A 25,073-nucleotide genomic window follows, 5' to 3' on the forward strand; every position below is an offset into this window, starting at 1 on the left:
TAAAAAATGGAAAACTGCAACTATTTTTAACTATTTATAAGTAGCATTACTGCTACTTTTACTGGAGTCAGAAGCACTTTCCCCTCAAAAGAATGTTATTACTCATCTAAGTAATAAATTTATGTCATTCTGGGAGTCTGAAAGAGAAAGGAATTACCAAAAAAGACAAGCTATTGAGAAACAAATACAGGGCAATTTTTAATAATTTTTTAAGACAAGCAGAGTTTCCTAAAGGCCTAAAGAATATGTTAAGACTATTTTTCCTAAAAGGTACAAAAAATGGAAGCTGAAGTTGTGTTGCTTAAAGAACAGTCTTTTCATTTCTCCTTCCTTATAACCTGTTTGCAATAAAAAAAGTTGTAGGTTTTCTATACTTAAAAAAATGTATGGGAGTGTCCAAGTCTCTCCCAGCTCCAAAACAGAGCAATGTGAACTCATGGCTTTTAATTAATGCTTTGAAATATGTGCTTTATTAGAAGTATTTAAAGTCTGGAGGCAAAAATAAAACTATGACAAAATCCTGGCTTAGATTTCTATGAATTGATCTCATTCTATTTTTTAAGTATGTCAAACTTGTTTTAAGTTCCTCTGGGAAAAGAAAAAAAAGTCGCATTCCTACTGTTAGCACAAAAGCTGAATTTTAGTTATTACACAGACCAAAATGATCTGTCATCTTGTTAAGTAATTTTTAAAATAAGGTCAGCACTGTGTAATCTATCTGGCTGACCTCACGCACATTTTTTTTTCATAATTCCAGACAGATTAAGTTTTACATTAAATTACAGGTCATTCACACCATGTTCAAATTAACTTTATAAAACTACCCTTTTAAGAGCATTTTTATCTTCACTGGCTTTTTGAGGAAAGGCAGACGACTTCTGCAACTCACTTATATTCTTATGATACGCTACTCAATTTTACTTGATATATCCTGATAACTGGTTTTGCAAATTTACTTTAAAAGTGCCAATTTAAACATTTCTGCCCCCAACCATCACTTGACTTTCAAATGATCCACAGGCTTTCCTGGGATGGGACAGAAGTTTTAAGGGAAAGAGAAGACTATGACACTTATGGGCAGACTTACAGCACCAGTTGCCTCTTCAGATTAAGTGCCTGCATTTTTGCAAGGGCTACAAAGTTACAGCACATACACAAAAGAAACAGGGAAGACATGGGGACTGATGGAAGACAAATGAACTCAGCAATGAGGAGTTGGGCAATTTGTGAGGACTGAGTGGGAAATGGACCATTCACTGCTTCAGTCACAACAATCAGCACAGCCAGTGAATGCAGTTCTGATTTACTATACAGACTTTTAAACAAGGTATTTATCCATAAAGATCTACACACATGAGCAAGCAATACAATTATTCTGTTGATCTGTAAAGCTTAGAAACAAGCTAGAAACAAGCAGCAGATCAGCAAGCACATACAGAGGAACTTATAAATATGTAGTATGCTGATCTTACTAGCAAATACTCTAATATTAGCAGCAAATAAATGAGAAATCTTCCATTCTCAGCACAAGAAAATAATCTGCACAACATCCAAGAATAATGCCATTTGTACCTCGACATTATTTGCCTCTATTTCTTTCCACAGCACAGTGTAAGGGAAGAAATCTGTTACTTAACTATCCGTTCAATTTTGTGACATATACAAAACCTGATTGACATCTGCTCTACATTAGAAATTGTTGACAATCAGATGCTAACTGTAGGAAAATGGAAAGAGAGCTAGTGGGGATGGAGTGAAAGTCAAGTCATGCAATCTCTTTACTAAGACAGACAGACATTTTTAAGGTTTCACAAATAACTGATGATGATAAGCACAAGTAACTGAACAGATGCTTGGTGATTTTAAATTTCCTGGATGTATCAACAGTTCTTGCTGATACGCAGTAAGTCTGAAAGTTGTAATTTTTGCTACAGGTACCTTTGACATTTTTAGAATTTCAGTAAAATACATCCTCATTCAAACAAGAAGAGTCTCTTATAGTGCTTTCTATAAAAAATAAAGCTGAGCAATTATTTGCTCTTTCCAGAAGGTAAGGCTTCCATACACAACACTTGGAATGTTAGTGTCACCACAGGATACTGCAGTACCATGGCAGAGAGACCACAACCTGCCAGGAACACTATGGCTACCCAGTACCAAAAAAACTGATCATAGATATAAATACAACCATGGTACTGTATCCAGGCTACATGGGGAAAAATGTCAAGAAGGATCAGGATGTTGGGCTAGATGACCTCCACCAGTCCCTTCTAACCTAGTGATTGTGTGACATGAAAAGTTCAGAGTTACAGTTAAAAGTTAAGGAACACTTCTCAGATGTTTTTAATCCATCTATACAAGAGATTTCATTAGATGCAAGCTTCAAGAATGCCAGTGTTACATAATTTCTTTACAAACGAAAGACCTTGGCAATCCCTCTCTAAAACAGACTTAGCCGTCCCAGAATTAAGAGCACTGAATATATGAAGATTTAATTTTTATTATTCCTTAAGAGAATATATAAAAGTTAGCAAGAGAAGCAATTACTCTGCCACCAAGCACAGCATATAATCAGGGAAGCAGGTAATTCCTCCAAACTTCATTAATTTTATTCAAAAAGAAAGAATGACCTGTCTGCAAGAAAAAGTTGAGCAAAGAAATTTTAATTCTTTCTATACATTTTCCAGATTAACTAGGTCAGCTGTGATCTAATCAGATGTACAGATTGGGATTTCAATAGCAGCAGCATCAGAGAAGACAGACTACATTTGCCTCTACAGTACAAGGCCTCAAGAAGCATTTAGAGAGCCAGAACCCTGAAGCAGTTCTCTAAGCACTTTCTTCCACCTGTGGCTATTCATTACTTTACTGAGGTGATATGAAAACACAAAAAGTACATTTAGATGGTGTGACACGAATAGTCTAGTATTACAGAACTTTAAAGGTGACATGATTGCCCATTCTTCTACCCAACAGATCACTCACACACACCTTGACTCATTAGCAAGTGCAGACTAATAAAACTGATCCCAGGCAGGAGGTATGGTAGGAAGCAAATTTAAATACAAATGGAATCCTGATTTTTGTATGACTCCTTTCATCAGTTTCCACTCCAAACAGAGCAGAGTGACCAGTACTTATACATTTAATGAATTGTCAGTATAGTCCCTTTGAGTTTTCGCTGTTTTGTAGGATTTAAAGCCATAATTTCAAGAAGTTCCAAAAACCTCATGTTACAGAGTACAGTATGAAACTGATAACAAACTTCTCCATTTCCTCTATTTTTTGATTTGGCAACAGGAAGATATTAGTGGAAGAGTGAACAATGACAGGGCGTCAGGCATAGAAGAAAACACAGAATACACTTTTGGCATTGTGTAAGAAAAACATCCCCTATGAATGACCTAATTATGCCAGAAGATAAGGTATTTTGCTCCACTACTGTGGAGTAGTTCTCCTTTGTTTATTCTCTTGTATACCCATTATTCTTGAGGACTTTTTTTTCTCCTCCAGAATAGAATCTAATATTGATTGATAAGATCATTATGTGGCTAATGCTTTGTTAATTAATCAAATTACTACATCTCAATTAAAACACTTCTGTTTAAGAGCGGCTCTGGTATTGCCAAACAAGAAAGTATTTTTTCCAGGGTGTCAGCACTAAGGTCTGAGGTTCCTATATGTCAGAACTAGTAATATACAAGGCTTGTGGTACTCTTCAGAATGCAACAGTACATCAGTACTCATGGCTTCCAAACAGAGGATACTTTAATTTATTCTGTTTTTCTCACCTAATGCATACAGAGGTTTTTCTTAAAAAACAAAGAACAGCACAAGCTAATATAAATATTGGTATTAAGATTCAGTAGATTGAAATACTGTTAACATTAGTAAATATGAAGTTCTTTGAATATATCCATAAATCCACCCTTCCAGAGATTCATTCTATGTTCAACTTCTTTAGCAACTGAAAGAAGACCACAATAAGCTGTTTATTATGCTTCACATTTTGAACAATTTTATTTTGGTCTGAGCTTTTCATAATTGTTGTTTTCTATACAGAAAATGTATGTGTGCAAGAGCCAGTTAAACGTCCAAATGGAAAAACTATACTGCATAGCAATTATTTTGTTCATCTAATCTAGTAAGTAATTCTGTTATACTATGCATGCTTAAAAATCATAACCATTTCAAGTGACTCTTCATTAACTGATAACAGATGTCCTTCTCTAAGATCATACCTGCTTTAACGAACTGATAAGAACATTCATATGAACAGTACTTAAAAGTCACCAACTACTACCTTAGATAGTTTGCTTCAAACAAACATCTTGATGACATCAGAACTGGAACAGCAGTATCCTCAAGAATGCTAAACAAGAAGGCTGTTTTCAATGTAAAAAAATGTGCAATGAATTCCTTGTTCGCTTTTAAATACTGATATAAAGTTGTGGTAATGCAGCACTCCTAAAAACAGTGTTAGGGCTGTGACCAGAAACGTGATTCAAAAATGTGCATGGCAGAGGCTGGTGTTTTGTTTGTTGGGGGTTTTTTTCCTTCTTTTTTAGAATGTTTTCATGTAGCAAAAAGTTCCCTGCTAGCCTAATTTAATGCTTTCATTTTTCTAATTACGCTGAAACATCAGTTTAGAGCCTACCTGATGTTTTGGAGAATTTGCTGTGCTGGGATTGATATTCCGCAATGCCTAAGAGTAAAAATAAGATGGATAAAAATTACTTTAGCTGCATGGTTTACCTATGCAGGCTGTCTTATAAACACCATCTTGTAGTATCAAGCCCCCGAGACAGGCCAGATGAGACAGGATAAGGGAGTTAAGAACTGTGAAAATCATGACACAGTGAAACAAAACTCACAGATTTACCAAGGATGTGTATTTGACAGACAAGCTTAATAACTAAGGAGAACAACATGAAGAGAACCGATTGTCACCTGCTCCAAAGTTAGTCAGGTTCTCAATGACAACTGAGGCAAGAAGACAATTAGAAGGCCTACCTAGAAGCATGCTAGCACAGGGTAAAATGTCTGTTTGTGGATTAATTGCAAAGCAGAAACAGCAGAAGCCCAGGTGCTTAAGCAGAGAGAAAGTCCTGATGCCACCTTTGCAATGTATTCTTACCTAGAGTACTATAAAAAGTAATGGCTGTAAAGATGACCCATCTTACACCAAGAGATGCTGAAGATTCCTACAAAATAGTCCTTGACTACAAAGGGGATAACGGAAGTCAGATTCCAGGACAGAATACTGCAGGTGATGAAGAAAGAGAAAAGCTGTCTTTGAAGACATTAAGATGTTATCCTCCTCTGATACAAGACCCATCACCCAAAGTGAAAAGGGAAAGATTTTAGAAGGTTTTCCTCAAAGAAAAGATTAGTGCTTTTTCTGCCAGTGTCAAAAACCCAAAGAAATAACTTAAGTATCTAGCATAGACAGTAATAACTATTAAAACACTCAGATTGAACAATCGAAGCAGAAGGCTTAGAGTCAAGAGGAGATCAAGCCCGAATTCCAATCCAGAGATTGCAAAGTCCAGCCCTACACTTTAATATTTGCTACAGCCATATCCATATAGTAGAAAACACTGAAAGGCATAGTTTGCAGCCTTAGTATGAAGTTTGAAATTCTCCAGCATAAGAAAGCCGCAGGTTCAAAATGTAGCACAAGTTATTCAGTTGTTTCATGCTCACTCTACTATTGAACGGATAAGATTTTGGCAACAAGGCATCTCCTCAATGTATCTTATATAAACTTTGAAAATATTTCAAAATCCTACAGACTGCAACAGGTTCTAAAACTGAAGACTTTCCTCCACTTAAAAGGGAGAACTAAAGTAGCTGTTGGAAATAACGTTTTACATGACTTGGAACTCAATGAATATGAAATATATTATTAGGAGGAATATCCAATCATATCAACAGTCCACACTGTCATCCTTATAGTTTGTAAAGCCTGCTCTTCAAAAGTTTTGTTAGAAGGAGGAAAGCAAAATTCTTCAGTCTAAAAAAATCAAATACTTTCACCACCAAGCTGGTATCGGTAAGAGAATGAATTCAGACCTTTTTAGATCTCAAAGCTTTTTGTATAGTCACTGGTCTTTAAGACTCACTGAAACAACAACTTAGAAAAATCAAAACATAACATACAAAAGAAATAGTGGAAGTAGGTGTCTAACCTGTGGCCTCACCTGCCGAAGCAGTTCTTGATGCTTCAGTCTCAGCCTTTCTTTCTCCATCTGTAGCTGCTGAAGTCTCATCTGTTGTTGCTGATTGGAGCTACTCCCTCCCATCACACCACCCTGGGGACTCTGAGGAGCCAGAGGAGGTGGCTGTTTGACTGGAGCACTTTGGCTGATTCGCTGATTCATGGCTAAGGAACCAAAACAATAAACATTTAAAAAATAAATTCAAACAAATATATGCAAGGAAAGTAGTATTCATGAAAGGTATACATTAAAAAATATACAAAATTACAAGGCATGACAGTACAAAACATGCAGCTACACTAATATTCAGAGTGTGAAACATATGCTCATGTGTGAGCAATCAACGTGTGCAAAATTAACGCAACAGTCTCATGGTTAAGACCATGTACTTATTCTAAAAGCTTCTAAAAACAGTTTAATGGGCTAACTGGTGAAAAATTCAAAAGTGGTAGTAAAATATTTCAAGTTGAATTAGAAAAATCTCTCTTCTTTCTAATAAACTATTCTCACTGCAGACACAAATAGTAAATAACTTGTTTTATTCATGTGGAATCTTAGGTACCTGTAACTTGAGAACACACAGAATGACAAAATGGATTATTTCACTTCTATCAAAAACAATTAAAGGCTACCTGTTGTGGTGCAAGGTCATGCAACCAGCATTCACATCCTTGTCACATCACTATTTTAGTGTTAGAGACTTCATTTAGAGCTTCTTGATAGGCAAAATTACAGTTGGTACAGAAATGGCAGATAAATTATACAGCCATAAATATGGACATCAACATAGAAAACATTTTGCTAGCGCTTCATTTTCTTTTATCCCCCAGAATTATGCATTGCATTTTTCCTGGGGAGCGGAGACTAAAAATGGAGCTTTGAAAGCATAATGCACAATGAGAACCCCTCTTCCCTTCCCCTATAAAAGCAAGGCCTAAGACAATTTTATTTTATAAAATAATACATAAGTGATATGAGGCCTGATTTCTCCCTCATATGAATATGGTTAAAGTCAACAGAGCACTAGAGTTCCCAAAGTGAAAGAGAGGGTGGGAAAAGCTAACTGTATTGCAAGGGCACTACTTTCAGGGACTTTCAGCTTGGAATTAGCTCTCCATCTCCACCATGTTCTCTGTAACAGACTGAATCTGTTAGCACTCACAGTATTCTGCAGAATGCATTTGCTGAAGCAAGGATGGGAGAATGGCAAGCATTTTTTTTTTTCGGGGAATGAGGATTATGGTTTACAGAAACAAAGAAAAACAAAGAGAGAGGTTCTTTTAGGATGACAGAGTGAAGTGGGGAAAAAAAAAACATCTGTAGAATTAGTTTGAATTAATGTTTTCATCATACAGAGGATTCCTGGAATACTAACATTTCAAACTACCATAAGAAAGGAGAATTCTCTCATAAAAAAAAACTGTATAATCTTTTCAGTGAAAAGCCCTTCAGTCTCCACTGTCTTTTGAGTGTTCAATTTAAGGTACAGTAGTGCTGTTCTTCTGTTCCAAGAAAGCCAGCATATATTTATCACATAGTACTAAACCAATTAGAAACCTAACCCTGCAGTCTACCCTTTCAACTAATCCACTGGTCCAGCACAGACTCAACATCCTAATGGGCAGAAGGGTTACATTTTCATGAGTCCAGCCAACATAAAATACTGTAAAATAGCTTACAGTAATTTGAAACAGTATTTCATGCAGTTACTAGTTAAAGAACTTCATACATATAATTGCTAATATGATAGAACTTCCTGTAAAGTAGGAACACAAACTGAAGCCCAGTACCAAGTAGAAACAACTAGGACTGCAGTTCAGTTACAGCCTACAAGTGTCATCTTGATGCAGCATGAAAAAAAAAAGCAGTGGGAAAACGACATTCCTGTGGATCAAAGCCTAAAATCAAGCAGTTGATGTTACGAGACATCCAGCACCACTTCACCATCAGAACTGAACTTCAGGACAGAAGGTGACCAGAGAGAGCCAATTAACTAGCTTTGCCACGCGCACTGTGGTCTCTGGGCCAGTGGCAGGAAGACTAGCCCAAGACACTACCTAGAAACTGTTAAGTAAAAGTCCTAACACCATCAACAGCTGTCCTGTAAGGATGTGGGCAGTGAATATTTAACCACAAGCACCAGGAGCTCCACTGGGCAATATCTGCTGGAAGCTTGACAGCAATTACTCAACCTTCATTTATCAACGTTGAAGCAGAGTTGAAGCTAGAGAAAGCAATGCAAAAAGCAAGGCAGCCCATCTAGAAGTCTTAGATAAGCTAGACAAGACATTGCTGGTGTGGGGAATAGATCTCCTTCTCTTTTTTCAAATCTGGAACCAGGACCATTCCTTTTGCTCTATATATTTTACTCTCTTTCAGCCTATAAGCAGAAATGAAGTTAATAGGGGACAATGGAAAACAGTCTTCTCCCGCTGTTAGCTAATTCTGCAACCCTATCCAAAGTGTGTGCTACCTCTCATAAGTTCCAGGATCCAAACCCTGCTAATAAACAAGATGGAAGGTCAATTACAGTGTAAAGTCAAAAGGAAGAAAAATTTAAAAATGTCAATCACCTGAAATGAGCACATCTAAGTTAAAAGCAAACTAGCTTATAGAATTTAAGTACCCAAAGCTGAAAAATGTCAATTTTCTTTTGGTTAAAAACACTCCCTTTATAGTCTAGTCCTCAGTTATATAATCATGGTTTCAGAGTCCTACCTCAATGCAGTTCACAGCCAAGTCATGTTACAGATAACCTTATAAAAATTTAATAGTGTCTAACCTTAGTTAAACACTTCAGTGCAGTATCACTAACATTCCTTTAACATGTTATGAATTTGTTTTTCCTGCATGCACCATACAAGCATCTCTTTTCCCCAAAGAGGCAGCTTTGTATTTCCTGCTCATGCCACTTTCTGCTCTTTTTATTTCTGACAGCTGCTTGTATTATTCCTGTTCTCTCTGATCACTGTTTGCCTCATTCTTCTCATCTACTGACTTTGCAATTTTAACTTTAAGAAAGAAATAATGTTTCTCTGATGTTTTTAATTTTATTCCCTCATCCTAGATCCCCAAAATGTCTTCTAATGTCCATTTTGAAAGTAGTATTTCTAAGAAAAAGCATATGTAAAGCAGGAATATCGTAAGATATTGAGACTTTGGTGTATACTTAAAATTAGTCAATAAATATTAGGGGATCACTTAATGATATGATTTGGTAATTATTTAGAAACTGAATCTAAAATTCCACTTTCTATTTTTTTTTTTTTTTCACATAATTGAAAGGATATTCCTGAACATCTTATATTATTTCAGGAATGAAAATACAAAAGACTTGAAATTTATAAGATTTTAAACTGTCCTCAGATTTTTTTTATATGAGTGAACACTTTTTAACCATGAAATTAAACTAAATGAAAAGGTAAAATGAAAAGGTAGGGGGGAAACACATCTTGTTTCAAGTGACAGGAAAAAACAGAGGGTTTTAAAGCTTTTTGTTGTTGATTTGGGGTTGAGGCACTTTTGCTTGCTTGTTTTGTTGGTGAGCTTTTTTTTCTTTTTACATTCCCAATTCCCCATTACTTACCAGGACATGACTGCAGAAATCTGCACTCTAAAGAATAGGCTTATTAATGTGATCTCAGAAAGCAGATTTTATTTTTTCTACACCTCATGTATTTGTAATGATCCTGACATGTACAGCTCTTATCAAGTACTTCGAATTCAAAGGTGAAGAGCTTCATTTTATCTGTTAGCTAGGACTTACCAGTTTCTAATACATTTTGTTCCATACCTTCCATGGCTATGGAAAGCATTTAAATAAGGGGCTTTGCACCCACACAGCGGAGGATGCAAAGACCTCACAGGCAGAGCAGGAACAAACAAGTCTTTGTTTCTAGAAGAGGGGGATTTGAGGGAGGAGGAGGGGCAGACAAGTTAAAAAACATGGGCAAACCTAAGACAATAAAAAAGATCTTGTCCTAAAATATGGCTTGACAATCTGCAGAATACAGTCAACTGCAATTGCTGCAATATGTTTTTGAGAAAATTACTGGTCTTTAAATGCTACACATTAAATGTTCGACTGTCAGCAGCAGAAATGCCTCTTCTGTACTATACCAGACAATAACTGACAATTGCTGAAAAAAGTTTAGACTGCTGTCGACATACATGAAAAAAACCAAACAACCAAAACCCAAAAAAAGGACGAAGAGAGAGAAGGCAATTACCAGGCATTGGTGTTAGAGAGAAAAGGCCAACAAATTTTTAACAACTCAAGCATAAAAGGCTAATTTCTCTCCCAAGATTCTGTCAGTCGAAAATCCCAAGTCCCAGGACAGTGACAGTTTGCAATAACACAGCACTTCTCTCCTGTGCAGAATTACATGCAGAGATTGCACCCTTAGTGATTAGGAGACACAGCTGAATATTGTTGTTTCTTTCCTACTTATAATTCCACCCTTCAAAGCTAAACCTAAAATCAGCCAATTCAGAGACACTATTTAGCTGAACAAACAACAACAAAAAAGCTCAGGATGCGAGCATACTATAGCTGACTGTCCTTACTAATAAGAATCAGTGATTTCATTGGGGAAACTAAAGAACTTGCCCCCTTCAGCTCCATTTTGAAACTAGACATTTTGAAACTATTGTGCATCATTTTTGGCTATAGTCAGGTTTTAACCTGGTGCTAGTTTGCAACACTTCAACAAAGGCAAAAATCCTCTTTGATTACATTTAAAAGAGTGGTGAAGAAAAAAAAATACCAGTAGGATCTGAAAGAGTCTCAGAAGTAATAAAAAACATGTTCCAAGGGTTTTTTTAAGAAAGGCTTTCTACAACAATTTGTTGTTTAATCAGGATGTAAGTCATGTTTCTGCATTGTATTCTTTATTATGCATTGCTATGTTACTCTAAGGAAATCCCACTCACAGTTTCATAATGCTGCTGTTATGAAACAACCTAAAAATTAGCACAATAAAATATTCCATTGCTTTCAGTCTCTGATTAATCTGACAATCCTGGATCTTAGAGTATGGGGGAAACCACAAATAGACTGTTCTCTGGGCTCATTTTGCTGCTCTAAGTGTACAAACAAATCTTAGTGTCTTAGGCAAACAGAAATATTCACAGACTCCTGAGCTGAACTTTTGGTTAAAGCAAGATATATCCAATGAAAATAACATTACAGAATCATGTCCAAACTACAGACTGATTACTCTGCATTTATCAACTAGTTTCATTCAAATTAAGTTAGTTTTTTTTGTTTGTTTGTTTTAGTACCACTATCACATCTGCTGGTTAAAACAATATAAATTAAGTTCCTTTTTCTTTGATAAATCTGCCATTGTTTTTGAAGTCTTTCTATATTGTCAAATGTAGATGTGCAACAGCCAGACTGACTTGAGCACCATTAAGACTCTACAGCATGTGCAGACTCTTGAATCACTGGTAACTAAACTGGAGCAAAAAGCTGTGTCAGTTCTTTTCCCTCCACAGCAGTAAACAGCAGTATTTATAAACCACTTTCACTCAATGTATGCCAGTTTCAGAAGAACTAAAATATTCTGGCCAGCCAGAAAAGCAAATATAAATTATATTCAGCAGTAAAGTAAGTTAAGTAAGTATCTTTTAGGAACTTCAGTGCACATATATAAAACAAAACTCTTGAAATAATGGGCTCTTATTAGAACTCTCTTTAAACTCTCTACATAACTCTTGTTCACTTTTTAAAAAAATAAATTTCAATTTTGGAAGGCTAAATGAGTTTTAAATTACTTGACTTACAGAACGCAACTGACACTGTTGGTATTAGCACTACAGAACTATATAAGACACAGTGCACTGGACAGATTATGAGAAGAAACCTGAACTAATGTTGGTTTAAATTTAAATTTTCTGTATGAAACACTGAAGACTACAGCAAGAGCAGGAATCTGAGCTAACCAAGGCCTCATATGTCTGTCCATTGGCAAAATATATCTAATGAAAGCTAGTCCACATGTTAGACCAAAGTTTAACCAGCTAAGAGTCTACATAAGGCTATTAGCTGTGAACAGTTTCACTGTTTAATCACCACATAATACTTCCTGGGTTAACTAACCAAAAGACAAGCTTCTTTACAATTTCTTATAGAATAATGTGATACATTTTTTAAATGCAGCTTTCCTTTAATTTATTTGAGTGGAACAAGCCCTGTATATATGCATCGCATCTGCACAACTTCATATTTATTTTTAATTTGTCATAAGCCCATTAGAAATAACTAAACAGAAATTACAAAATCCAGTAAAAACTACTCCAAAAAAAAATCAACAGTATACTGTCAAGAAACACTTCTATATAAAAGAAACTACCATCATGTTTCAACACGATTGAATTCAAAGACAAAAAACTTGATGTCTTTGAATTTAAGATCATATATGATTAGATATAGACTATGTAATTGCTGTGTGTATATATATTTAGACTACAGATAATGAATCATGTTCAAAATCATCCACCTTCAACTTTTAACACAGTAGGCTCATTAACAGGAAAGTGCAAACTGCTGTATTAGAAGGATATGGGGGAAAAAGTGTCTCTGTTAGGAGTGCAGCTTCCTTTCACAATCACAGCTGCTTAGCACAACACTGCAAGCATGCACTATTTTTACTGGCACCCAAACATCATTAGCAATAAATCTCCTTTCCCAAGCAGGATTCAATTACTCTGAAAACAGAACAAACCACAAAACAGGTGTAAACTTACATAAACCTACTGTCCTGATAAATTCTTAAGAAAAGTGTGGGTTTCTCTCTCTTTCATAGTCTAGAAATATTCTACCTGAAGTAGGTAACTGCATCCTGACACAACACTTGTGGACAGATTTAGTGATTTCTTCAGTGAACTTCAGTTAAGAGGTATAAATACATCCTGCTTTCAAACAAACACAGATTTCATTTTCTGATATAGTCATACACAACAAATAATTATTTACTGTCATTACCATAAGGCAGCACCTGCCTTTTACAAACGGATGCTTACCAGTGGAATTTCATCTGCCTCTACAGATTTGCAGCAGGCTTTGACAGAAGTCACTGGTTCACTGAAAACTGATGCTGCTTCATCTGTAAACATCTCTGACACACATACCAAAATACAGAAGTCTTTACCCCATCTTAAGTGATCTCCTGAAACTGATCTTCTGGAAAAACAGAGACAGACAAGTGAAAAATCTAATACCACTGGACCTTTTTACATGAGTCCAATCCTCCTTTGTTTTACAGGGTATGTAAAGAGGATATGCCATTGTATTTGCAGACCAAGCCACTTGTGGCTCATGCTCTGCTTTTTGTGCAAAAAACTGAAGGCAGATCTGGATCTTAAGAAGTCTTAAATGCTACTATGATCAGACACAAAGTCAGGGCTTTTTTTTTTTTTCTGACTAAACAAAGGCCAAACCCCAGTTTTCCAATCTAGACCTCCAGTTCTATCTTGTCCAAAAATCTGCATCTTGAAAGGCTCCTACAAACTAATTTGAAGGAATATATATTAAACAAAGTGCTAGATAGGTAAGGAATAAGAAAGCAACACTACGGAATACCTCCTTTTAATTTCTGATACTTAAAAATTAGCAGATGCTCTGAAGCTTAAGCTCTAATCGAATTTCAACCTTGTATGTTTGCTTGCTTTTTCTTTAAACAGATAAATACGTGTTTCAATTAAATGTACACTTTACTACAGTGTTTCTGAACAAGCTCTTTTCACTTTTTTAAAGACACAGTTTTTATAATACAAAAAAAAAAGGAAGCAGAAAAACCTGGTGTACATTCTCTGTAATCATACTATCATCATCAGTTTTATTTCATTTTCTAATTATGTAGTCAAGCAGCTACTGTATAGAGGGCCCCTATGGCACTTTTCCTAATGATATTAAACATTGTTTTGCCTTACCTTCCCCCTCATCTGAAATTCATGCAGAACTTCAAAGAACATTAACATTATCTCTAAGTGGGAGTGATAAAGTTGTGGCAGTGATTTCAACCCGAGGTCACATATTTTGCTTCATTCCCCATTATTGCAGCTCCAAGAATTGGAAAACCAGAAGGAAAGAAATTGGGAGTGTGCAACATTGGTATGACCATAAGTTACAAGCCTTTAAAACCCAAGGAAACTCAAACAATATCTTGTTTTTACTCCAATCCCTACAGACACTTGTCTGACTACTCTACTGGAGTAGTAAGGTTTCCACACCAAACTTAAACCAGCAGAAATCAACTGCCAGTTTCCAGTATTTTCCCACTTCAACTTCATCTTTGAATTTAATATATTAAGCACCCTCAAAGGGCAAATTATTTAAGGTTGCATTTCAAAACAAAGTCCTATCATTGGCAAACTTAAATAAGAGTTAAAATCCCTTTAATGGTATTTGATACAAAAGCCAATTCTTGGAAACTTACAGCAAAAAAGCTAAACAAATTTTAAACCTCAACTGGTTCTAGTTAATTTGATTTTATAGGAAAAGCAGATGTTCTTCTACTTCACCAACTCCAGCCACTCCGAATGCATAGCTGACCTGCTTCCTATTCAGATGTTTGAGTATCAAGAAAATGCATTGTGTTATCTGAAAGGCTCAGAAATCCAGTAGGATCTGTGAAGAATGACCAATGAACAACAGCAGAAAAGACAAAATGGTCCAAAAGACAAGTTCAACCCAATAGTCCAATTCCATCAAGGGAAAAAACCCTCTTCTAAATAAAATAAAAAAACAAGGCAATTTGAGGCCTCTTACTATGAGGCCTGCAAAGGCACTGAGAAGGTAGGACAGCATGTTCTTACCAGATGCTCCACCAGACAAGAATCCTGCTGACACAAGCCCAAGGACCAGCCCCCTTCCATCTCCCTACTCCTTTGATCCCATGTCATCTTTATGACTGCCTGTGCTTGGCACAGGAAGACCCTCCTTTCATACTTAGCTCTTTCCTAAGTTATTAAAGTTTGTGAATTACCCTAACACAAAACTGTTTTAAAGTCGTATTTGTAGACTTGGAGGATGAAAGTCTGAGCCACAGGACTTCACTGACACTTAAATGGTGTGCTGAAGACCTCTAACCCATTTCAAAGATGTTAGACTTGAGTCTTGGAACGAAGTTCTTATCTTCAACTTGGAGCACTCAGGTTTGAGACCCAGCCCACCCCACAGCTATTCTGACAGAGGCTCTTTTCTGATGCATTATTTTTAAAAGCCTGCTCCAAGAAAGAATACATACTAATTATATTCCTTTATTTTCTGTTTAAAAGCATGAATGCTATACCAAAATGCTCCACACCAAGTCAGTCCACCTAAAATAATTTTTCCAACTGATTTTCCTTCCACTTGCTCTTTTCTAGACGCAATAATGGAAAATTCCAAGCACTATTTAAAAAAGAGCTATATCCACACCTACTAGAGAAAATAAAGACAAATGCAAAGCTTCCATCTGATGAGGAACATACAGAGACATAAAGGCTGTCTCCCTGGAAGCTGGGAATTCAGAAGCAATAACGGCAAAAATTCTTCATACCTTCTGCTTCTGAATACCAGAACAGAGGAGTATGTTTGCACATACCATTGAATAGCTTGTTTCCTTCAATGGTTCTTAAGATTCATGAAAGTGGCAGAGAGAGACATTAATTCCTCCTTCATTTTCAATTGCCATTAGCATCACTGTAATAACCAAAAGCTTCAACAAGACAAAGATAAATTTATCCTGCTTCTGGACGTATTAGTAGTCACAAATATTGAAAACCAAGCCTTATATTAAAGCACACTGATAAAAAAGGATATGGTCTTCCTCAGGGGAAAAATACCAACAGAAGTTTCAACCTATATTAAGCACAGAAAGGTAAACTTCTGAGTCATTCACATGCTATTTAGGGTCACAGCACATATTTATTGAGGATCTCCACATAGTAAATAAATGCAAGGCTCAGTAATTTAACTCTGTCAAAGAGATTTTTTTTCTTCTTGACTGGAGTGATTTAACGAGGTCACAAGTAAGAAAGCAACAGGAATAGAATTTTGTATTTTCTTGGCTCAAATGATAAAAACATAAACGACAATACAATGTGTACAATTTAGGTTTTCAAGGAAAACTCCTTCAAGCTCAACAGCAGCTAGCAGCTTGTCTCTATTTGCCGTCACTCTAGATCAGAAGAGCCCACATGCTTTTTTTTCCTTTCCTGCCCCTTTCAGTTACACTTGAGCTCTTTGACTGAAAAGGTCTGGAACAGATTAAAAGTCCAACCACAAAATAAAGAGCCTTGGCATGTACTCAAGCCTGTCTGGGATGCACATACACAGTGGGCCCAAAAAGGGAAGCTATGCAGCAAGAAACCCTTAATCAGTCTTTTGGACATTTCTAACTTCTTTCAGTTTAACTGCACAGCCTTAACATTTGATAGAGTTTCAGTATGCACAAGATAAGCAGCTTTTGCCCTTACAGTTGGACCACTCTATTTACAGGAATACAAAATAGTTGTGAAAAGCAAGATTCATCTCGCTCACAACCTCTGTCCATTGAGGCATTTTCCACACCCCTTTTTAATTCCAGTTCATCTTTAGAAATGACAAAGTAATGCACGTAAAGAAAAAAAGATACCCTGCAAGATTACCTGAGTAAATGTAATTGCAAAAGACAACACTGATTTTCAAAATGACTGCTTCCTTTTCAGCCTTACTCACATACTAAGTAATTGTGAAGTTGCAAATTACCCACACACTCCTCTTGCAACGTGCAAACAGGTCTGTAGCTCTGGCTGGTGTTAAAGCCAGCATGGACATTTGCCAAAGCTGACACCCCACCTTTGGGCTCAAGTTGCATAGTGGTTCAACCTGTCTACAAACTGGTGAGCAGTTTATAAACAAAGCATGACAATCTGGTGTTCTCCTAAGTGTAAACGGATGTTGTAAGTAAGCACTCAAGCCTACAAACCAAAATGCAGTATTTCTAGCAGACATTTCAGAAAACAAAACAGAACAGTGACTGTTGAGTTTTGTAGCTCTGTATTTATATGGCATTGATGGAGTTAATGCCTCTCCCAGAAGGGGCCCACAGTTGTTGTTAGGTCAACCCCTGTAAAGCTTCAAAGGTTTTGCATCCCCTCAGCCTGACCTACTCAGTGATCTGCACACTGTTTTCATTTAGCTGCACTGAGTCCAAAAGTAAAGCCTGAAAACCACAATGATCTCTTCTTTTTTTTTTACTCCTACTGTTTTTCCATGGCTCTGGAAAAATAACTAAAATCCAAAGGAGTTGAAAATAGTAAGTTATTGGAAAAACAAATCAAGGGCAAGCTAATAAGGCTGACACCCACAGGTCATGACTTTAGAAAAAACCAGAAGTTTTAACGCCATACTAAATACATCTTGGATAATCTATGAAAGTAGTTTAGAGTCTTCATATTATATGTGATTTCTATTCATTGTCATTGGTGCCATACTTTATTGAAAAGTTCGCAGTTCTGCTCTTCATATAGATCAAAAATATAATTGAAAAAAATTACATAAAAGTTCTGTTTTGTTGAATTTCTCCATCTAGACTTTGTGATTGTTAAGTTACTACTTCTATTTCCAATATTACATAGTCTTTATCCCACAAAAGGTTTATTAAAGTCGGAGCAACAAAATGAATGGAGTAACAAAACAAAAATCATGTTGTTTAATACAGAAAGTTTTGTCATGATAATCACTGTGACAAGCTGGAATTATAAGCTGGTATAAGTTTCAAGTGTACTTAAACAGCATGAATATTTGACAATGCCCTCTTAAGACAGCACAAAGGAAAGTAAATATTTGTTTAGGAATTAAAAGATTCTTCTGTGGTAAAGTTTTGCTAATTTAAAGGGATGAGTGAGCTTGACGGAAACCATCTCAGTAAGTAATTTCTGAATGTCACCACTTTGGGGAACTGTATGGATCATGTGGCAAAATACCAACCCGTAGCATTAGAAACTTGGGTAACATACAGTCCTGGAGGATATAAGCTAATAGTATTTTTCTTAGAAGAAAAAGGAAAAAAGTTATTTAAATAAGGCCTCTACAACTCAAAATATATTTTAATCATACTATAAAAAATTTTCAAAATATGCCTGCAAAATTAAAGCTGAGTGAACTGAAGCAAATCAAGAATTCTGAATTGAGATGAACTTTTACCAAAGCGTGGGTCAAGCCTTGGGTCTAGCCAAGATGTGGTCTTGTTCTTATGGTTTATGTAGTAAATTTCTCCATCCTGGGTCATAGCTTGTTCCCATCCATCGGGGAGTGGGCCTGCAATATAGAAGGAAGGAGTTGATGGCGGGCTCTTGCTTGCTCCACCTGAAATTGATCTAAAAAATATTTTAACATTCTACATATATAACAATACATGAAACAGAAGAGTTTCAAGCTCATTTCTGGGATTAAGGGCAAAGAAGTGCTGGGTGGGAAACCAAGGAACAGGAAACACTTCTATCATTTTTATTTAGGATTTGGACTTTAATTTTCAAGCTTGTTGGTATCCTTTCATATACTTTTGACATATCATTTTGCTATAGCATTCTAGTATGAAACCAGCAATAAGTCAAGCCTGCCAGAATGAAACCAGCATGTGCACCAGGAAAAAGAAGCATAGAATAATCTACCTCTCACAGAAAAGTTCATCTAGCGATTAAGACACAGCAGCAGCAACAACCTAACACTGATGAGATCCTGAAATGATCCTGTCTTTCACAAACAATTAAAAAAAGAAGGGAATAAAACTAATTTCCTCTTTACCTCATACTCTAACTTTTGGTGAAAGCATTCAAAGCTTAAGCAGACAAAAATGCAAACCAGAAGAACAAGGCAGGCAAACAAGCAATGACACAGCAAAGGCAACGAAACACCATGAGCAGTCACAAAGACACAGGGCTATGAACAGTGTTGCAATGTCTCTACAAGCAGAAAGGCACACACAGGAAAACTGCTTCTAGAAAATGGTCAAAGGGAAGTACATAATGATGTTGTAGAGTCCACAGTTGATGTCTGAACACAGCCTGAGGAATGGTTCCCATATGCTCCCATCAACAGCTTTCAAGAAACTACCTTTCATTCCTATACAGTTCTTAAACTCCTCGTTCCCATCTCTATATGATCACATACATTTACCCATGCTTTGCTTAGACTGAAAACTATTTAAAAAAATATATATTTATCTCATCTTATCTGGAAGGTGCTTTACAAATACATGGTTTTGAATTTTTATGCTCACATTGACATGAACCTTCAAAAATTTCTAAATTAGATAAAGGAAGATCTTCCCTGTATTTTAGATTTACGTACAATCCTCAAATTATACAACAAAATATTCACTACACATGTTAAGAATGTAAAGAAATTAGAACAAACCTGCTGTAGCAGCAAGCCATTGTATTTCAAGTTCCTCTGCTCTTAGTCAGTGTAATACAATAATATAACAGCAGAAGCCATCTGGCTGTTAGACTTGGACTAACAGATTATTCTGTATAATGTAAGATACACTAAGTATACACAAATATCATTATTTCACACGAGATTCAGGTATACCCAAAAATATATGCCCATCCTGTAAATGTCTACTACATCCATCTTCAAACTACATTAGATCTTGACTGTAACTTTGTCCTGAAGTCATGCTCCTGATGAAGAATTCAGTCTAAAGCTGGGAGAAGAGGTAGGGAGGATAGATTAGTTTGCTTAATCTCAAAAGATGTTCTTGGAGAAATGTCAAAATGAGTAAAAAAATAATTCAATTGCATTCCAGTAATATCCCAAGGCATAATCAGGACAAGAATTTCTTACTGTGGTCTTTGAAGATCCCTTGCAAACTTCATTTCTAATTTAAACTTTCATTTTGGCTCAGAAAACAAAGCCCTTCTCTAACAACTTCACTACTCCATCATTGGTGCTACAGATGAATTTCAAGTGAGGAAAAACAGTGAACACTAGGTATTTTCTTCCCATTTAGAGCAGCTCTACTGCTCTAAATGTTGCCTACAAGTAACAAGTACCTCAGTTTTATCAGAAGCTAGTGAACAGAACAGACAAGAAAGAGTGACAATACTGCAAATGATGCTTAAAGCCTAAGACACTCACCGTAGAAAAGGACTTTGATGGAGAAATGAGAGCTCCAGTGCAAAGAACGCTGTATTTTGTTACCATATCCAAAGACCAGCCAGTTAACCAGTGATATGTTTTTATACAAAGCTGGGGCACATGAGCACAGTGACTTGCCCCCATCATCCAACTGCAGAAGTCAATGAAGAACCAAACCCACTCCTTTACTGCTGAGCCAGCATGCTAGCCATGCAGGCAGACCTTCTCACCACCACTCTCCTCAGAGTCCTGCTAAGCCATACATGCCTTGGAGAAACCCAGCAAGAAATTCTTTGTGAACTGCAAAGCCAGAAAAACCCTCTTTGGCTTTAGGAAAAACAAAACCAGCCTTGGGTGTCAGTCCTGCTGAACACTGAAATCTGTACTGGTCCAGCATGTTCCTTTGCAGCAAGTAAGAACAAAATGCCTTTGAAGAAGGCTGCCAGGAGCTGATCAGTCCATCCACCTGGTGGAATAATGCTACTTAAGAGATTCAGTGATCTGATGAGTACTAGATTACTACTAGAGACAAACCTGGGCAAGGTTCTCTTTCTAAATAAAATGCACAGCTGTGCAACAGGACAAAAAGGTCCATCCATCTGCTCACCTGGCTCTCACAGCAGCAAGCCTTCCTTGCTAAGTGCATAAATGACTGTAAAAGCAGAGCTTTTATCTCTGGAAACTTCTGGCATTAATAATGTAGCTTGCTTCCTTGGACAACAAACTGCTCTCATGTTTCTGCTGTCATTGTTACATATTGAAAAGGCAGTTCAAAAATTGAAATTAGTGCCTTCTGTAATTCCTGTTTGGTTTTGTGAGTAATTGTGAAACTAGAAGACATGTCTGATTTTCTAAAGGGTCACTTGACAAACTGTATTTGAGGCAACTACCAGAGGAAAGAAGTAAACCCATGCTGAGGAATAGGAGACACATTCACCCAGAGCATCTAGGAAAAGTCCTTTGCATTTACATGCCCATATCCTCCCAAAAGGCTGAATAGGAACAGAATTTTCAGCATTACATAACCTAGGTCACAACAGCTGAGTCCTATATATTGCTGCTATTCAGACCTTCTCACTAAAATTTCCATAGTTACTGTAGCTCATGTTGTACAGAAACAGCAATACTGGCTCTAACCAGAAGTCCATTTAGTCCAGACATCTAGCCTGGGGTGATGGACAGATCTTGTTGGCTGCTGAAAGTAGCCCATTTAGGGACTGTCACACTCTATAAACTTTTAAATAAAGCACCAAATACATATAGAGACCTAAAAGGTATAGAGGCTATGAATAGTCACTTGGCCTCACAAGTATGTTGGGCACTGGAACAGGCTCCTAAGGGACATGGTCATAGCCTCAGTCTTGACAGATCTCAAGAAGTGTTTGGACAATGCTCTTAATGGTGTGACTCTTGGGGATGTCCTGCACAGGGCCAGGAGTTTGACTCGATGATCCTTGTAGGTCCAATCCAAATCAGGATATTATGTGATTCTATCACAAGTTATTCCTTGGGCCAGTTTCTGTCTGCTTACTAAGTGCCAAAATATCTCTCAAGCACTTCTCCAGACTCCCCACCAACTTTTGTAAATATTTAGCACAAACAATATCCCTGTGACATGGCCCCCCTACTAGTTCTGTTTGGTGCCTCCTATGACAACTGAACCCTATCACAACTGTAAGTTTAGAATTCTGTGAAATAATTTGTACAGGGAGACACAACCCTTCTTGCAGGGAACTCAGCCTGCACTGTGGTACTTTTGAGGACAAAGTTACAAAAAATTAAATTCTAATTTCCAAATGTAAGCCAGCTTTCCAGAACTACTGGTAAGTCATACCTCTGTAACTAAATATTTACATAATGGTGTAACTTCATATAAATAACATGTAATTTTAAAAGCCTGTGTGCATGTCTCTTTGGTGCATGTCTCCACTTTTTGTGAGGTTTTTTTTTTAAACATTCTCATATGCCATGGAATCTGGAATGCAAAGCAGAGCTTGCTGCTGGCAGATAGAAAGCAACTGGAAGAGTAACAAAAGCAAAGATGTAGTAGAGATTCAACCTATGCTGGGATAAGAAATGAATCTTGCAAGACTCTACTGTTCTTAACACTTATTTTTAAAACAAATGTAAACAAAGCCATATTTTATAAACAGGTCAAAGCATATAAGAGGGCATCTTTATCTATCTACCAACTGACTATGCATGGACAACCCAGGAATCAGAATACCTATGTTCAACAACAGGATTCACCTTCACCTCATACAAACACTGATCTCCAAGATCTTTCCCAATCTTTCTCTGTGAAAGCTGAACTTTTTCCCTTCAGTCACTGTGGTTCAAAACCTCCAAAAATTGTATCAAAGTCTACAAAATTTAGTTTACGTACACCTTTATCCTGTCAAATTAGTATAAAAAGACACTATTTAAAAAGGGGTGTTTTTTGCAGATGAAGAAAGAAATTAACATTACTGTCATGCAGATACTTAGAAACTCGAACTTCACAACAGATCATAGTGTTGACTGTACACAAAACAGAACTTTGTAGTATGACTGGCTACACAGACACAATCTGCAACTGAAGTGAGCAAGAACCTAAGAGAAGAGCTACAACTTGTTTTAGTTATTGGCATATTCCTTCCTACCCACCTGTCCCCTGAGAGTTATGAATTCAAGTGTCCATTTCCTTACCAACATTTAACATGGCACTACAGCCTTACCTTAAGAGACAATGGAATTACACTAGGTCTACGAACTTTCACTGCGAAACTCAATTCAAAATTGCCACATAAGAATGAAGACAAAAGAGGACAAAGACATATAATCTGCTCAAAAGCTAATTATCTAAGGTCTATGTGGAAGTGGAAGAGGCTAAAGTATGCAGTCCTGTCAAGCCTGATTCAAGCATGATTCAAAAAGTAAAAGTATCTGAAGAACAGAAATACACTAATACAATTATCCCATCTCTGTTGTATCAACTGTCATTGTATACAAAACAGCCACTGTTTATTTTCAGATATATATAACTTTACCTCAGTAGGAAATGTATAGATGTTCCTAAGAACAGCATACCATTATAACTACCTTTTTGTTTGTTTGTTTTAAATCAAGGCAGAAGAACCTATGTTCTTTTTTTCTGTTCCTTCTGTTTTCCTTTAGGGGAAAATGGTTAGAAACATAATGCAAATAAAATGAGAACAGTTACAATAACTTTTTATATACATGTGGCATATTTACAAATAACAGGCTTGTTTCCTTTCCACTATTGAAGTGAAGATGCAATCCTATTTCACAGATTAATCAACAGATGCCATTTAACAGAGCACTTTGCTCCTTCTCTACATACATATGGCCCAAACTATTTTAGTTGATTACTTGTAGTAACTAAGTTAAGAGAGACAAAAATCCCCTCATTTTTCACATACTGATGACTTCCTATAAAGGATGTAGTTAACTAACACTCATAGAATAACTCATTCACAAAAGTCATGCCTGAACAGATAAAACTGGTTCACATGCCCATTAACTTCCTTGAAGAAATGTAATTTGCAGCAAGATACCTAAGTGCCTCAAGAGATGGAATTTCTTAAGACAGATAACCTAAAGATTTCAATCTCATGCTAAACTACATCTTTCCCGTTTTTATATTTTAACAATCTTTTGACTTGCCTTCATCACATCTTTCCTGAATTCTTCATACCCTATTTATCCAAAAAGACAACAGGTTTATCTCCAATATGTACACATCAGCTTTCACAGTTCTCTTCCCTCTGCATCTTCAGTTTGTTTTCCTGTTCATAATTCTTGCTAATGTCAAGAACTCTAATTCTGACCAAATGGTTAAAGTTTCTAAAGGCTGTCATGACACCTCCCAGAAATCTCGCCTATGTTTCAGCACAGTAACTTGACTTACAGGCTCCTGAGGCAGTACACTAGAACTTGGACAGTAACTTTAAGGGCTAAAATTAATGAGCACCATACAAGGTCTATACAGAAAGGAAAATATTCTCCTTTGTGGCATTTCAGACAATTTTTTGCAAATTAGTGATCTCCAGCTGTCACAATACTTACACTCGTTTTTTCCCAATATCTTTCATGAAAGGCTCTCATGCACTAGGGTATGTTTCACTGCCAGCAATATTTCATAACAGGAAACTTCTGTCTTTAAGGTCTCAACTTGATTTCTCGAGGATGAATGCCCAAATTAGAACATTAAGTAGTCTTAAATCTAAGTGCCAACATCATGACTGTAAGTTCCACTGTGCTGAAGTGGTACATAGTTACTTGACTTTTCCATTTCTCTCAAAGATTATTCAAGAGGTTACCATGAACTCAGTAAAAAAAAGTAACAAAACTAGGTATAAGAGATTTTAGTAAAAACAAATATACAGTCATAATTTAAAGTTTGTACATAAACACTTGCCAGATCAAGCATCAGAATCACATCAAATAAATGCAGGTTTGGTATTATTTAATTCAAAGCAGACTTTTGTTAATAGCAAATAAGGGTAATAAGCAAGTGCATCTAAAGAGCCAGTTCCAAGTCATACTGCCTCAACTGACTTAAGCTTAAAAAAACCTAACTCCACATAACATATGATGTAATCCAGTACACACAGGAGTTCTGAGTCCTTCATGCACTTTATCAGACTCAGAGCACTCGAGGAAAAAAAGCTTCATGGGATTTTCAGCTGATATTCAACACAGTATCATCTGTGAAATTAAAAATAAATGTCCAATGA

At 36.5% G+C, this 25,073-nt stretch overlaps 1 protein-coding gene across 9 annotated transcripts in view; it reads right to left on the reverse strand.

The window, feature by feature from the left end:
• YAP1 (Yes associated protein 1) overlaps positions 1 to 25,073 on the reverse strand; it is an 88,287-nt gene that overhangs the window by 12,052 nt on the left and 51,162 nt on the right. For 2 of the 9 annotated variants that reach the window (XM_030954867.1, XM_030954799.1), the window contains 3 exons: positions 18,397 to 18,510; positions 6,192 to 6,385; positions 4,658 to 4,705 (listed from right to left, as the gene is read on the reverse strand). In XM_030954867.1, the coding sequence (XP_030810727.1) occupies positions 4,658 to 4,705; positions 6,192 to 6,385; positions 18,397 to 18,510 (356 nt within the window). The remainder of the gene's footprint in view (positions 1 to 4,657; positions 4,706 to 6,191; positions 6,386 to 18,396; positions 18,511 to 25,073) is intronic. The other 7 variants (XM_030954808.1, XM_030954831.1, XM_030954823.1 and 4 more) reach the window with 7 other exon arrangements.

This window comes from Camarhynchus parvulus, chromosome 1 (genome assembly GCF_901933205.1).
Source record: "Camarhynchus parvulus chromosome 1, STF_HiC, whole genome shotgun sequence".
Classification (NCBI taxonomy): Eukaryota; Metazoa; Chordata; class Aves; order Passeriformes; family Thraupidae; genus Camarhynchus; species Camarhynchus parvulus.